We start from the raw sequence: 14,176 nt of genomic DNA on the forward strand, positions 1-14,176 counted from the left end.
ATGAGTCTGGTGTGAATGTCTGAGCCATAAAAAAAACCACGGTTCTTCTCCCAGTTCTCCGCTGCCTGCCCTACTGTTTTGCAAGCGGCTGCCATGGTGAGGACTCGTCGTTCAGCGTTCAAAGGTTTATTTGTAACATACTTCATGTGCAAGCGCAATAAGCAGGGAGATGGGTTTTTGGGCAAACTTCAAAACTGTGCAACAAGAGGAATGGAACAACAATAACATGAAAATAAAATAACCATAAAATGTAAAAAAACAGTTAAAAAGAATATGTGGGGAGTATACTGAGGGCATATCCCAATGTGCAGCTGCTCTTCAACACAAGTACAAGTGTGCAAATAAACTGAATGAGTAGTGTAACGTGTCGGATGCGGCAGTAGTGTTACAAGTGTAATTGTTATTGCTATGTTGTGTTTAGTGTCCTTATGGCCCTGGGGTAAAAACTCCCTCCAAGTCTCTCAGTGTTGGGCCTTGTGGCATCTGGCTGACCGCAGCGGCTGAAACAGTCCATTATTGGGGTGGTGAGGAGCCATAATTATTATAATAGAGCTTCTAGCCCTGGTGCTGCACAGCCAGGTGTATGAGTCCTGTAGGGGGGGTGGGGGTGGACCTGGTGGTACGCTCAGCCGACCGTACCCCTCTGCAGGTGTCAGGATGCTCTCAATGGCACCACAAAGCGTTTTCTAAAAAGGGCACTGCGTTAGCTTGCAGGCTAATGCTAGCACCGTTGGCCTTGAAGTGTGCAAAGAAAAAGTTCAATTCCCCTGCGAGAGAACTGTCAGATCAAAAGTATTGGGACACCTGGCCATTACACCTACAGGAGCTTTTATGACATCCCATTCTAAATCCATAGGCAATAATATGGAGTTGGTCCCCCCCCACCCCACCCCGCCCCCTTTTGCAGCTATAACAGCTTCCACTCTTCTGGGAAGGCTTTCCACAAGATTTTGGAGTGTGTCTGTGGGAATTTTTGCCCATTCATCCAGAAGAGCATTTGTGAGGTCAGCCACTGATGTTGGACGAGAAGACCTGGCTTGCAGTCTCCATTTTAGTTCATCCCAAAGGTGTTTGATGGGGTTGAGGTCAGGGCTCTGTGCAGGCCAGTCACGTTCTTCCACACCAAACTCACCCAACCATGTCTTAATGGACCTTCCTTTGTGCACTGGGGCACAGTCATGCTGGAACAGAAAAGGCCCCTCCCCAAACTGTTCCCACAAAGTTGGAAGCACACAATTGTCCGAAATGTCTTGGTATGCTGAAGCATTAAGATTCCCTTCACTGGAACTGAGGGGCCTAGCCCAAACCCTGAAAAACAACCCCATACCATTATCCCTCCTACACCAAACTTTACAGTTGGCACAATGCAGTCAGGCAGGTAACGTTTTCCTGGTCTCCGCCAAACCCAGACTCGCCCATCAGACTGCCAGACAGAGAAGCGTGATTCGTCCCTCCACAGAACACATTTCCACTACTCCAGAGTCCAGTGGCAGCATGCTTTACACCACTCCATCCGGCGCTTGGCATTGTGCTTGGTGATGTAAGGCTTGCATGCAGCTGCTCGGCCATGGAAACCCATTCCATGAAGCTCCTGGGGCACAGTCTTTGTGCTGCTGTTAATGCCAGAGGAAGTTTGGGACTGTGCAGTTATTGAGTCAACAGAGCGTTGGTGACTTTTACGCACTACGCGCCTCAGCACTCGTTGAGTTGCTGTTGTTCCTAAACGCTTCCCCTTTTCAACAATACCACTTACAGTTGACCGTGGAATATCTAGCAGGGAAGAAATTTCACGAACTGACTTATCGCAAAGGTGGCGTCCTGTGACGGTACCACACTTGAATTCACTGAGCTCTTCAGAACAACCCATTCATTCACAAATGTTTGTAAATGCAGTCTGCATGGCTAGCTGCTTGATTTTATACACCTGTGGCAATGGGTCTGAATGAAACACCTGAATTCAATGATTAAGAGGTGTGTCCCATACTTTTGTACATATATATAAACTTAGCACAAAAAGTAAGGAAATGTGTGTTTGGTAGATTATGTCTTTGTTGTGACAATGCTTCTTGGCAATAAATCTTATATCAGGCAGCTGATTGTCAGCACCTGGGGGACCAGAAGCTAAAAACAAGAGTCAATAGCAACAGCAAAATAAGCTGTTTGGCATCGGCAGAGAAGATTTGGCAAATTTTTCATGGGCGCAACCCACATACTCAGCCCTGCTGCTCATCCCACAAATGCATGTTCCTTACAAATGTGACGCCATTTAAAGGGAAATAAACAGGCTTTCCAACGGTATAAGATTTATTGCCAAGAAGCATTGTTACAACAAAGAAATAATCCACCAAACACACATTTCCTTACTTTTTGTGCTATATATATATATATATATATATATATATATATATATATATATATATATATAACTACATCTGTTTGCGTATAAATTCCTTTTATCATTGCGTTCACTGTTGTGCATCTCTGGTCATCATTTTGTGTGAAGGTTCACTCCTCTGCATGTTGACATGGGGTCGCAGGTCGTGACCCAGAGAAGCTGAAACCAATCGCACTATAGGTCTTGACGCATGCTCAGTGATCCAGGTAGGAAAATCAAACCACTGGGCTATACACAGGACATAGCAGTGACATTGTGACGTCATGAGCTCTACTCTCAAACGACACTAAATGAGCTATGATGGCTCAACAATAGAACAAGATCCGTGGAAAATCGATGCAGGAGCCGTTACGGTTTAATGTTCAGACTACTAAATTCATGTAAACATATGTGTGTGTGTGTGTGGGGGGGGGTCTGGAGAGCTGTATAATAAGGGGCTTTATTTAGCTAGACATACTGGATACCCAAATGCAGAATGGCCTTCTCAACCCCGGCAGGAGCGGAAGAGGTTCATGCCGCAGGAAGATCTCCACCATTAACCGAAAAGAAAAGACTCGCTCTTAGTAAAATAACCGACAGCATGAAAATAAAACAAACTATGTTTTCGTTTAAACATCGGTAGCCGGCTGACATCTGTAGACGACAACATTACCCAACTCACACACACTGCATCCTCTGTGTTTTATGAATGATAAATGATGAAGCTTGAAGGGTTTGTGTTTTTTCGCTAAATGAACGCTTGCCGGATATCAGGTGATCTCAAAATAAGATCGACGCCTCCATGGCATTTGGCCGGGAATACTATTGGCTCTTACAAACCAAAGTCATGCTTGAATCCAGTTCACGTCCAGTCTGGCATATTCACCACAACGCTGGACCTGTTGGGAGCAGCGCACGAGCCATCCGAGTCTGGCGGACACCAACCGGATGGGTGAAGCAGAGAGATGGGGCCTGGATCCTTCATGCAAATAGCCCTACTATCATAGCTGGAGCTCTTGGTGTGGATTTTGCATATTCTCCCTGTGTGAACGTCGGTATCCTCCAGGTGCTCCCGTCTTCCCGTTGTCCATACATGTAGCAGAGACTCTCAGCTGTCCACCCTTATGGGTGGGAGCAGGGGTGTTAGTGTAAATATGCATCAGCACAGTGTCCTCTTGCTTTCCGTCCACAGTGTGCTGGGGTATGTTGCACAGTCCCAACACTGTGAAAATGAGTAAGTAGGTAAGGGACATGAATGGATTTTTGCATCATTAGTCGTGGCAATATTAGTTGTCGCAGCAGCGGTGGCCGTGTCAGCGGCATTACTCGTAATGCACCACGGGATGCCAACACTGCACGGGGAAACAGCTCCCATGAAGAGAGCAAAGCTACACAAGCACGGCGGGCAGATGCCTTATCTCAGCGGAGAAGGCAGCTAAGCGAGACAGGTAGAAGGCTGTGCGGGCCTGCAAGTCTGGAAGCCAAGCCCCGAGTCATGTTCCACAGACCCGCAGCGCCTCTTTGTATCGGAAAGTGTCTTATGCAATCTCAGCGAGGCCGAAGTGATTTACGAGGCCGTTCTGGCACCTCGCTGTGCGTCGCAGCCGTGCACATCCAACCCACCCTGACAGGAAGAAGCAGCCACACGCAGGAACTTGCGGGGAATTTTTTGTTTTACTTTTTATTTAAGTCAAGAAGAATACTTTTGGTTTGTTAATGCGAGGAATTTGCCCCGATACAAAATATCCACTGCCATCGGTGTTAATTGGTCTGAAAATAAGCAACGCCTCTTCTTTAAAAAGTCACCGATGACAGAAAATAAGAGCTAATCACGGTCATATAGAAAGGCCAGTACTGTGGTTTACAACATGAGACCAGTTTTACACAGTCTTTTGCATAGTGACTCATCAACATTAGGCATTCCTGCAGAAACGGGTCATATGATTTGGAGCTGAGCTCTTTAGGATGAGATGCTGAGCGAAAGTTCAGGATGAAGACGGTTGCTACGTTACGGCGAATACAAGACAAGCTCGAGTCGAAACACCTGTGTGTTTCATGGCATAACCCAACCCCCAAATTCCCCATTCAGGACTGAATAAATTAAGTACAGACAATCAAACATCAGTGAAAGAATATAAAGAAAGGAAAGGGAAAAAGAACCGCTGTGAGTTTGATTGTCAATTGGAAACAACACATCTCTGTCGTATGGGAGTTTCTGCTGGGTCAGAGAGCGGCTCTGTGGCCAGTCGGGCCAGTCTTAACGTCTGCCCGGGTTCTGGTTTAGCTTGTTAGCAGTGCTCGGTCAAGACGAACATGACTACATGTTGGATCTCGGCAAGTATATACCCGGTGCGCAGCTCTATCACGGCCTTGACAAAGATGGCAACTGGGACAAACGCTCTCTTTCGTCTCTTGTACTTGTACAGTTTTTTTTTTAAAATTTCCCCCCTTTTTTCTCCCCAGTAGGATCTGGCCAATTACCCCACTCTTCCGAGCCGTCCCAGTCGCTGCTCCACCCCCTCTGCTGATTCAGGGAGGGCTGCAGACTAGGAGGTAACACGGGGATTCGAACCGGCGATCCCCGTGTTGGTAGGCAACGGAATAGACCGCTACGCTACCTGGGTGCCCAAATACTTGTACAGTTTAACAGGATGGTGGCTTTGTAGTTGGCAGTGCTACGTGCAAGAGGAGGCCCAGAGCCCAATTGCCTCCGTCTGCAGGTTTCTGAAGCTTGGCTGCACTGACGCCTCACGGCGGCTGTGCTGTCATGCTTGTGACAACTGTGTCACTGCTTGTCAAGGCCCCCGAGTTGTGTTGACTTGGAAAGTATGTAAAGATAGTAACCCTGCAAGTGTTGTAGCCAACGACAAGATCAACAGTACAGTAACTTTGAGTACCTGAGTCTCAGGTGTGCCAGGGCCTGAACCAGATATATTAGTGATGCCATTTGTCAGATGTCATTTGTATTGGTTTGGAAGTAATCCAGACCACATTGGCCCACAGGCGAGCATTGCTATGGCAAACAGCAAGAATGATGTAAATATGTACCAGGCTGAGCTTATCCAATACCTCAGCTACCATGTGAAAGGTATAAGTCCTACACCCTACTGAATGTAGCTAGTCAACCAAGCCTCTCTTGAAATAGCTATGGTCAAATTTACATTTCTGCCAACTATAAAGACCCGGCTGTCAGCTATAAATAATTAATTAGAAGGCCAAAAATGTTTACACCTGTCAACGGTCTCTCATAGAGGTTATCGTTCTTTACACTTGGTTTACAGTAAAAGCGAATATCAAGCTATATTTCTAATGCAGCGTAAGATAAACACAGCAGGGGCGTGATAGTGCAACAGTGTACAACCATAGATGGGTAGACTTGCTAGCCCTTGGCTAACAGGTCGGGCCCTTTAGTCGACTGGTTAGCGCGGTCGCCCGTGGGTGCAGGGAACGTAGGTTCGATTCCCGCCTGCCCCCTGAATTCCCGCCACCTTTGGTGTCCGCATATGCGCGCTCAGAGGCCTGAGGGGGGGCACTGCTAGGCGGAACACGCTTCCCGGAGGAGGGCGCTAGTGTGTAACAGTGTACGACCCGTTAGCCAAGGGCTAGCTAGTCTACACATTGGTGGTCGTACACTGTTACACCAGGTCCCCCCTCACGCCTCTGAGCGCATATGTAACCCGCCGCTGCAGGCGAGAATCGAACCTGAGTTCCCCGCACCAGGGGCGGCTGCACTAACTAGTCAACTAAAGGGTCCGGCCCGTTAGCCAAGGGCTAGCGAGTACACACATCCGTGGTCGTACACTGTTACAATAGCGTACTGTAAAAAAAAAAAAACAACCCCCCCTGCAAACCTTTTCAGTAAACTGCATGTTATATCATCTAGTATTTATATGTTACTCGTTAGCAAAGGGTCCGCTTTGACTGTGCTCATTTCCTTCATCCTCTAGCTGAGCGCTAACAATATATACAACATGAAAAAAGCAGAAAATGCCAAAATATTACATCTTAAATCCAACATAGGCCATGTGTTGACAACAAAAATGCTGCTGCGTTTGTTTCCAATTGATTCTACATCTTTTGCAGCCACAACGTAATGGAATGAGAAGAGTTAGCATACTTTGGTCACAAACAGTAAAATAAATGCAATTCTGTGGGCGTACACAAGTTCTTTTGAAAGTCTGGCATACATTCCTACAATTAAGCGTTGTTCAACTAAATGCTGTCACAAGTCAAGCTTGGTGTCTTTTCTAGCATTGCATTTACCAGTAGAGTCTGGTGTAACTGCTGCCCTATGCTGTCAGACCTTGTTTAGTGTCATGGTTATGTGTCTTTGTGGCCATTTACAACTTTAAATGCCTCGCAGGTTATGACTGTAACTGCTTCATACAGGGTACTTCTACCTGTTATTGTACAACATGGGACGTTTCGCTAATGCACTTCACTGCAAGTATCACTTAACCCTGGCCTTCACTTCAGTCCTTCCTACGGGAGCTCACGTCAGTTCTGCGTGGTCTTGACATGAATGGAAGACAGGCTTTTGCCGAAGCTTTGGAACAGCGGAGCTACGAACATGTCCGTCAGACTCCTCCAGAGGGCCTGGATCGACGGCAGGGCCATCATGAAGCTCTGGACCGCTGGCATCACCACCCTGGAAGGACAAGACGAAAGGTCACCGGAGCACGCGCTGTGAACCCACACCGGCAAGACAGGAAATACAATGGCTGATGACATCAAGCTGTTTTCCTATGAAGCGTCGCCTACAGCTAATCTGCTGGGTTGGCTGATAACGTGTTCATTCTTATTGACGTTAGGTGTCTTGAGGGAAAGGTTGCAGGGGGTGAGTGTTCACTGTTGAGCTTTAGTCAGCACAGTCATACTTTGAGCAAATAAGCTGTTGCACAAGAGCAGTGTGTGTGTGTGTGTGATGGTGGATTGTGGACTACCAATCCATGAATTGTTCAATTTCCATCAATTTCCATCCTCAAGCTTACTAACTACAACAGTGGGGACACTGCCGCCCCCGGGGTCTGTTTAACTAACCTGCTAAGTTCTGCAGGCGGAGACTCTTATAGACCTTAACCGCTGCACTATGTGCGCCATCTCTGTCCGAAGTCTTTACTGAGCACTTCTCCGTGACGTGATCATTTTTCATGGCAACAGAATCAATATTTGCTTGTCATGTATTGCCAAGCTGCTGAGACGAGATCTCTTGGCGTCCTCATCATTGGTCCATTGTAATGTTGACAATCAGGGAACTGAAAGGTACTCTGGCAACGCAGTCTTTTTTTTACGTCAGCCTGGATAAGAGGGTCATGTAAATGTTGTCTAGTAAACGTGATCATTTTGGTCCTTCAAGAGGTTGGGTCAAACTAAGGGAGCCTGCAGAAACGTCAGGCCACCACAGCGGATTTGACTACCCAGCAGATTCTTGTCTGTTTGTCAGTTCAACCGCAGCCTTTGATGTAATTACGCAATAATGTTATCATGATGTTTTTTTTTAACGACCGCGGATAACTAGACTCGCTAGCCCTTGACTAACGGGTCCGAATTCGGGGGAGGTGGTGGGGGCAGCCGGGAACCGCCGCAGCCGGGACGCGAACCCGGGTCTCCCGCACCACGGGCGACTGCGCTAACCAGGGCTAGCGAGTCTTATCCCTGGTATATTTTCGCCTCTTATTTTTCTCTGATCGCAAACTTGACGTATCGCACGAGCACTCAAACCGTTTTGCAAAGTGCATGCAAATAAACGTGTCGTGTCGTTATTCACCTCGTCCCTATCGTTCAACATGGCGTCTAACAGAGCGGGAAGGAGCCTCAGCACAGCGCAAAGTCGATCACCGCGCATCCGCTATGCTAGAGCACCGCCCCTGCAGAGCTCCGTGGGAACTCTTCTCCTCGACATTCCAGCCGTATTGACCGGCCGAAGGGGCCGGCTCCTCTGCCAACCCCGCCGGCACCGTCCTTTCCCGACCACTACTTGTATGTCGGAGCGGCCTTCTGCTCAGTGCCGTGTGACCGGAGCGATCAAGCCCGAGGCCGCGGGCTCGCTTAACGGGGGGGGGGGGGGGGGGGCTGGGCGAGAATGCCATGCAAAGTGTCTGTGTGGCGCTTAGGCTGCAAGCTCTGTCTATTTGAGGAAAGAAAACAGGCCCGTCGCTCCGGCTAGAATTCCAGCTGTCTCGCAACGGCTAGGCTGGCTAATTTCCACTACCATGGGAAGGCGGCATTCCTCCCAACTTTTCCACCCTGAGTTTGTTTTGTTTTTTACACGCGGATCCCCCGGCGTTGCGTCGAATGCTCACCTCCGGCTTTGCTGTGCACCTGGTGCGACAGAAAAGCCACAACGTGACGCAATTATCAAAATAAAAAGGCAGCGAAAAAAAAAGAAAAAGAAAAAGAGAAAAAAGTAAGTGACGGCGTTTTTCAGCATTGCATAAGTGACTCGCGCCGTATAAATAACTTCATGTGTGTCCTGTGGGAGGGAAACCATGCGCGCATGAAGTAGGCAGTGGAGCATCTGGCGCCGCGCCACGCGCTAGAACAACACCGTGCGGTGTGGTGCGGTGCGCTGCGCGCGCGGTGCGGGTGCGGTGCGGTGCGGTGCCGTACCAGATGTGGACGCAGCTCAGCACCCCGAAGACGAGGCCCATGAGGAAGGCCATGGGGACGGCCAGCAGCGTGCTCAGCAGCCGGTAGAAGATGTATTTCACCAGCTCGAACACCGCGTGGCTTCCGATCCACACCTTGTCGAAGCTGTGCGTCGACCTGGGCTCTGCGATGACGTCCTCGAACCCGACCTGTCGGGGGTCACGCACACACACACACACACACACACACACAGAGAAACAAAGCACACAACCCCTTGCATGTCAAACACATGTGCACGGCAGCAACGCACGGGGGCCCGTTTGGGACGCGCGTCACAGACGGCCGATGGATACAGGACGCACGTGAAGACGTCAGCCAAGTGCAGAAGCCGCGCACCGCGGTCGCCAAAGCTGACGCCACTCGCAGCCAATGCCTCACAGGTGACTTGGCTTAGGCTCGCACGTCGGCGTGTAAGCCGAGTCATCAGTAAGGACGGTAGTCGTTTACACTTGTCGGGTAGTTTCGATCCGGAGCAGCGAGGTGAAATCATAACGCGCTGCGCGCGCGCGCGCGCGGCGGACGGTCTCGCGTTTACCTTCAAGTGCGCGTTGATGTCGTTTGGGTCCCGATCCGGCGGCGCCGCGTGAACGTTCACTTTCTTCGACAGAATGGGCTCGATGGATCTGCTGAACTCGTCCTCGTCCATGATGATGCTGGTGTCCGACTTCTCCTTCTCCAGACCCATTGTTGTTGTTGTTGTTGTTGTTGTTTTTGGTTTGCGCAAAGCGGGTTTTTAGGGGAGCGCTGTGCGGCGACGGTGCGCTCTGCTCCTCGGCGCTGCGCTGCGCTGCGTTGCGCTGCGCTGCGCAGCGCGGCGCGCCGGCACGCCCCGTGCGGGAGAGCGGCGCAACGTGGGCCAGAGTAGACACAACAAGTCTGGGTCACGTCTACACACACCCTAACGCAACGCTGCACAATGGCCACCACAACCGCCGTCGACAGTGGATCCGATGGCTGATCATGATCCAGTTATAATGATGATGATGATGATGATGGTGAACTGTGTTGTCTATTTCGAGTCGTTCTTGTTAAATTGATTGGAAACAACCTACTTGAAAGTTGTCTGTGAATGTTCTCAATCATCCAGATCATGGTTGTCCAAAGGAGTTGAATCAAGTGCAACTGGACTTGGTATATATATATATATACACAACTTGAAAGTTGTGTATAAGTGAAGGGATGCCTGTCCTCTCCCATCAGTTTGACTCGCTTATACTGACGGCGATGCTCAGGGTTAGTATATTGATAGTGCTCGTCACCATATGAAGTCAGTATAGATTAATGGTATTTTGACGTCATTTCTCTTATCCTTACTCAGCATATGATTCTGTGTGACTAGAACCCCTGGCTCCGGCCATAACCTGCACTTTCAAAGCGCTCTCCTGCATCCCAAGCATTTTTCTCTGATGAGGTCTGGGGCGTGGTCCGTATAAAAGAAGGAGTTTCTTGTTCCTGTGGGTACATACGGGCCCTACAACATATTGAAAACATAGACCACGCTCACATTGCCCCACACGCACATACGGAGATACACAGTTTATAACCGTAATAGTAGGATAGTCAAGCGCCGAGAGGCTAAAAGACTGCAGGTTTGATCCCCGCAGCAGAAAACGACTCCAATAGCAGCCACGACTACTGCCTCGACTCAAGTGTCCTTGAGCAAGACACTCGGTGCACCGCTCGCCCACTGATTGTGAGGTGCCCTGGCCGAGAGCATCAACAACATGTTACATTTCAAATATAATATTTGCAAAATATGTGTATTTATGGTGTAAATGAGTCTCTTCCTACAGACCTTAGCAGGTTTAGGCAAACACGCAGGGGCGGCAGGGTCCTCACTGCTACAGCCTGTAAGCTTGAAGAGGGGAAACCGCTTTGAATAATCGATTGGCGGTCAACAATACACACGCACACACGCACACACACGCATACACGCACACACACAATTCGCTCCCTCTCTAAAATGGGCATCACACCTGCCTTTATGACGTCAGAGTGAGAGTTCACAGCTCTGGAGGGTTTTTCCTCTGCGGCTTCACTTTTGATGGTGAACTTTGAATCCAAGATGCCGGTGTGTTATGTAGCCACGTGTTGTGCTATTACTTCCCTTTTTTTCCCCCCCTGGACTTTTTCTCCCTTTTGCTCCCCAATTGCGTCCGGCCAATTACCCCGCTCTTCCGCGCCGCCCCGCCCCCTCTGCCGATCCGGGGAGGGCTGCAGACTACCCACGTGCCTCTTCCGGTACAGGTGGAGTCACCGGCCGCTTCTTTTCACCTGACAGTGAGGCGTGGGAGGATCACGCTACCTCCCCTCCCCTTCTGAACAGGCGCCCCGGCCGACCAGAGGAGGCGCTAGTGCAACGACCGGGACACGTACCCACATCCGGCTTCCCACTCGCAGACACGGCCAGTCGTGTCTGTAGGGACGCCCGACCAAGCCGGAGGAAACGAGGGGATTCGAACCGACGATCTCCGCGTTGGCAGTAGACCGCTACGCAACCCGGACGCCCAAACGTTGCGCTATTACCGGTCTACACAGCAGAGCCGGTCTTCAGTAGAGTCCAGGGTGTGACGTCCCAACGTTTCACGTATTTGTAGCTGATATGTTTCTGGCGATGTTTCCGTTTAATGCGCGTCCTCGTGTCATTGCGTTAAGAGATATGCAGATAAGCACAGACGCCGTCCCGGCACTTCCGCTCAACTCACTCACGGCGTGTTGAGTCGTTTTCTTCTTCTGCAGCTTTACGGCTGGCTGGCTGGTGTCCATTTAACTCCTCGCCGCTTCATCCATGGACACAACTGCAAAATAAATAAATAAATAAATAAATAAATAAATAAATAAATAAATAAATACATAGATGTTTGAGTGACTGGAGGTCTCGGATGCGCAGCAACATAAAAACCAACGCGGCGTGTTTCATTGCCACCGCCGTCACGACTCCAAGCGACTCGACGGGCCATCTGCTGCTTACAAGGCGCGCGCTTCTGAAGCATGGAAATTGCCATTATTGGCTGATGCGTAATGTGTTGACGGAGTCACGGTTCTCCACGGCCTTGTGTGTGTGATTGCTTGTTTACGTGTGTGTGTGTGTGTGCGTGTGGAGGGGTGAGGGGGGGGGGGCTGAGCATCCAACGCGGTGTGTGGTTTGTGTTCGAGCACGTTTGTTTGCGCGTTGGCGGACGGGAGTTTGAATTTGTGTGCACGCCGGAGCAGATTATTTGCGTTGAGGTGTATTTTCGCAAGTGTGTACAGGTGTGCCCGCGCGCACGCGCGCGCCGTCCCCTGGCCAGGCTTGTGTGCGTGCGTGCGTGCGCGCACGTTCGCGCCGGCGCACGTACGCCTGTCATCGTATTTGTGTTGCATCCACCCATCCTGTCGCCCCGCGCTTTGCATCTCATTTGTTGACGAGGCAGGGCCAGCATCCTGCCTGTGTAGCGGCTGCATGTAAACAACGGCCTCTTTTGTTTAGACACAGGGTCTGCAAATTAAGCCCAGAGACAAAAAAAAAAACTAGGCCAGGATACTGAAGGACAGCGTCGCAAACAAAAGAGGGAGAAAGCAGGGAGAACAGAGGGATAGAGGGGGTTTTTTTTAGGGCCGGCCCTGGCCCCCCAACGGGGCAGACAATACCACAGCACAATCCTACTGGATTAACACACCCAAAGCTGTTTCTGACAGCCCAGCATTCAACTGGGAAGGGGGGGTGGGGGGGTGAAGGGGGTGGGGGGGTGGGACACAGTTGTGATGATGAAGGGGTATGCGTGATATGTGTGTGTGTGTGTGTGTGTGTGTGAGAGAGAGAGAGAGAGAGAGAGAGAGAGGGAGGGAGAGAGAGAGGAGAGAGAGAGAGAGAGAGAGAGGGGGGGGGGAGGGAGGAGAGAGAGAGAGAGAGAGAGAGAGAGAGAGAGAGAGAGAGAGAGAGAGAGAGAGAGAGAGAGAGGAGGGAGAGAGAGAGAGAGATGGAGGGAGAGAGAGAGAGAGAGAGAGAGAGAGAGAGAGAGAGAGAGAGAGAGGGGAGGGAGAGAGAGAGAGAGAGAGAGAGAGAGAGAGAGAGAGAGAGAGAGAGAGAGAGAGAGAGAGAGAGGGAGGGAGGGAGGGAGAGAGAGAGAGAGGGAGGGAGAGAGAGAGAGAGAGAGAGAGAGAGAGGGAGGGAGAGAGAGAGAGAGAGAGAGAGATGGAGGGAGAGAGAGAGAGAGAGAGAGAGAGAGAGAGAGAGAGAGAGAGAGAGAGGGGGGGGGGAGGGAGAGAGAGAGAGAGAGAGAGAGAGAGAGAGAGAGAGAGAGAGGTAAAGTTGGTTTGTATTGCAGTGTGGATACCAGTGGATTAGCGTTGCCAGAATCATACACTTGACACGTTGTATCGTGGGCAATGTGCATGCCCCCCCCCATACACCCTAAAATAAGACCTCATTATCCAGTTATATTTCCATCTGATTGACGGTAACATAGACCCCCCCCCAAATAGAGACAACAGGTTTATCCTGCTGTACACTTGTACATCTGTCAGTACAGTGGTCCGCTGACTCCTCAGGTCCCGAGGCCTTTAGCACGCTTTTCACATCCTCCGCCAGAGCCTAGCGTGTTGACAGGGCTGCTCCTCTTAATACATCAGGACTCAAACTGACTCTGATATGTGTTAAATACAGTACAATGCATTGGGGGCCTCAGTAAAAAAAAGCCTGTATATAAAAGACAGGCAAGGCAAATTTGCATAAATTTGTATAGCACATTCCAGCAACAAGGCAATTCAAAGTGCTTTACCTAAAACCTAAAAGGCATTGAGACAAAGTGTAACAATAACACGAGGCAGCAAAAAGATATTTAAAAACAAGAATAGTAAAATTTACAGTGCAGTGTAAGATGATAATCAAAAGCTTCACATTTGATTTAATAAGAGGCAGCAGCAGCCAACAGGAAAGTCTTCAGCCTTGACTCAAAAGAACCAAGAGTTGCTGCAGACCTGCAGGTTGGTGGGAGTTTGCTCCAGATACAGCGGGGCTTGAAAGTTTGTGAACCCTTTAGAATTTTCTGTATTTCTGCATAAATATGACCTAAAACCTCATCAGATTTTCACACAAGTGCTAAAAGTAGATTAAGAACCAAATTAAACAAATGAGACACAAAATATTATATTTGGTCATTTGTTTATTGAGAA

General features: G+C 49.6%; 1 protein-coding gene across 1 annotated transcript; it reads right to left on the minus strand.

Annotated features, from left to right (window-relative positions):
- Positions 1-4,036: 4,036 nt before the first annotated feature.
- cav2 (caveolin 2) lies at positions 4,037-9,841 on the minus strand. The gene is made up of 3 exons (XM_056281773.1): positions 9,558-9,841; positions 8,984-9,171; positions 4,037-7,022 (listed from the first exon to the last, which is right to left on the minus strand). The coding sequence occupies exons 1-3, from the start codon at positions 9,705-9,707 to the stop codon at positions 6,872-6,874; spliced, it is 489 nt and encodes a 162-aa protein (XP_056137748.1). The 5' UTR covers positions 9,708-9,841; the 3' UTR covers positions 4,037-6,871.
- Positions 9,842-14,176: the final 4,335 nt, after the last annotated feature.

This window comes from Lampris incognitus, chromosome 6, assembly GCF_029633865.1.
Source record: "Lampris incognitus isolate fLamInc1 chromosome 6, fLamInc1.hap2, whole genome shotgun sequence".
Classification (NCBI taxonomy): Eukaryota; Metazoa; Chordata; class Actinopteri; order Lampriformes; family Lampridae; genus Lampris; species Lampris incognitus.

What these genes read in the sequence shown, in the direction of transcription:
- cav2 (XM_056281773.1), bottom strand. Translation starts at nt 9,707, where the DNA reads ATGGGTCTGGAGAAGGAGAAGTCGGACACCAGCATCATCATGGACGAG. An exon ending in ACATCAACGCGCACTTGAAG is followed by an intron (nt 9,172 to 9,557) that starts GTAAACGCGAGA and finishes GACCCCCGACAG; the next exon opens with GTCGGGTTCGAGGACGTCAT. An exon ending in CTGAGCTGCGTCCACATCTG is followed by an intron (nt 7,023 to 8,983) that starts GTACGGCACCGC and finishes TTGTCCTTCCAG; the next exon opens with GGTGGTGATGCCAGCGGTCC.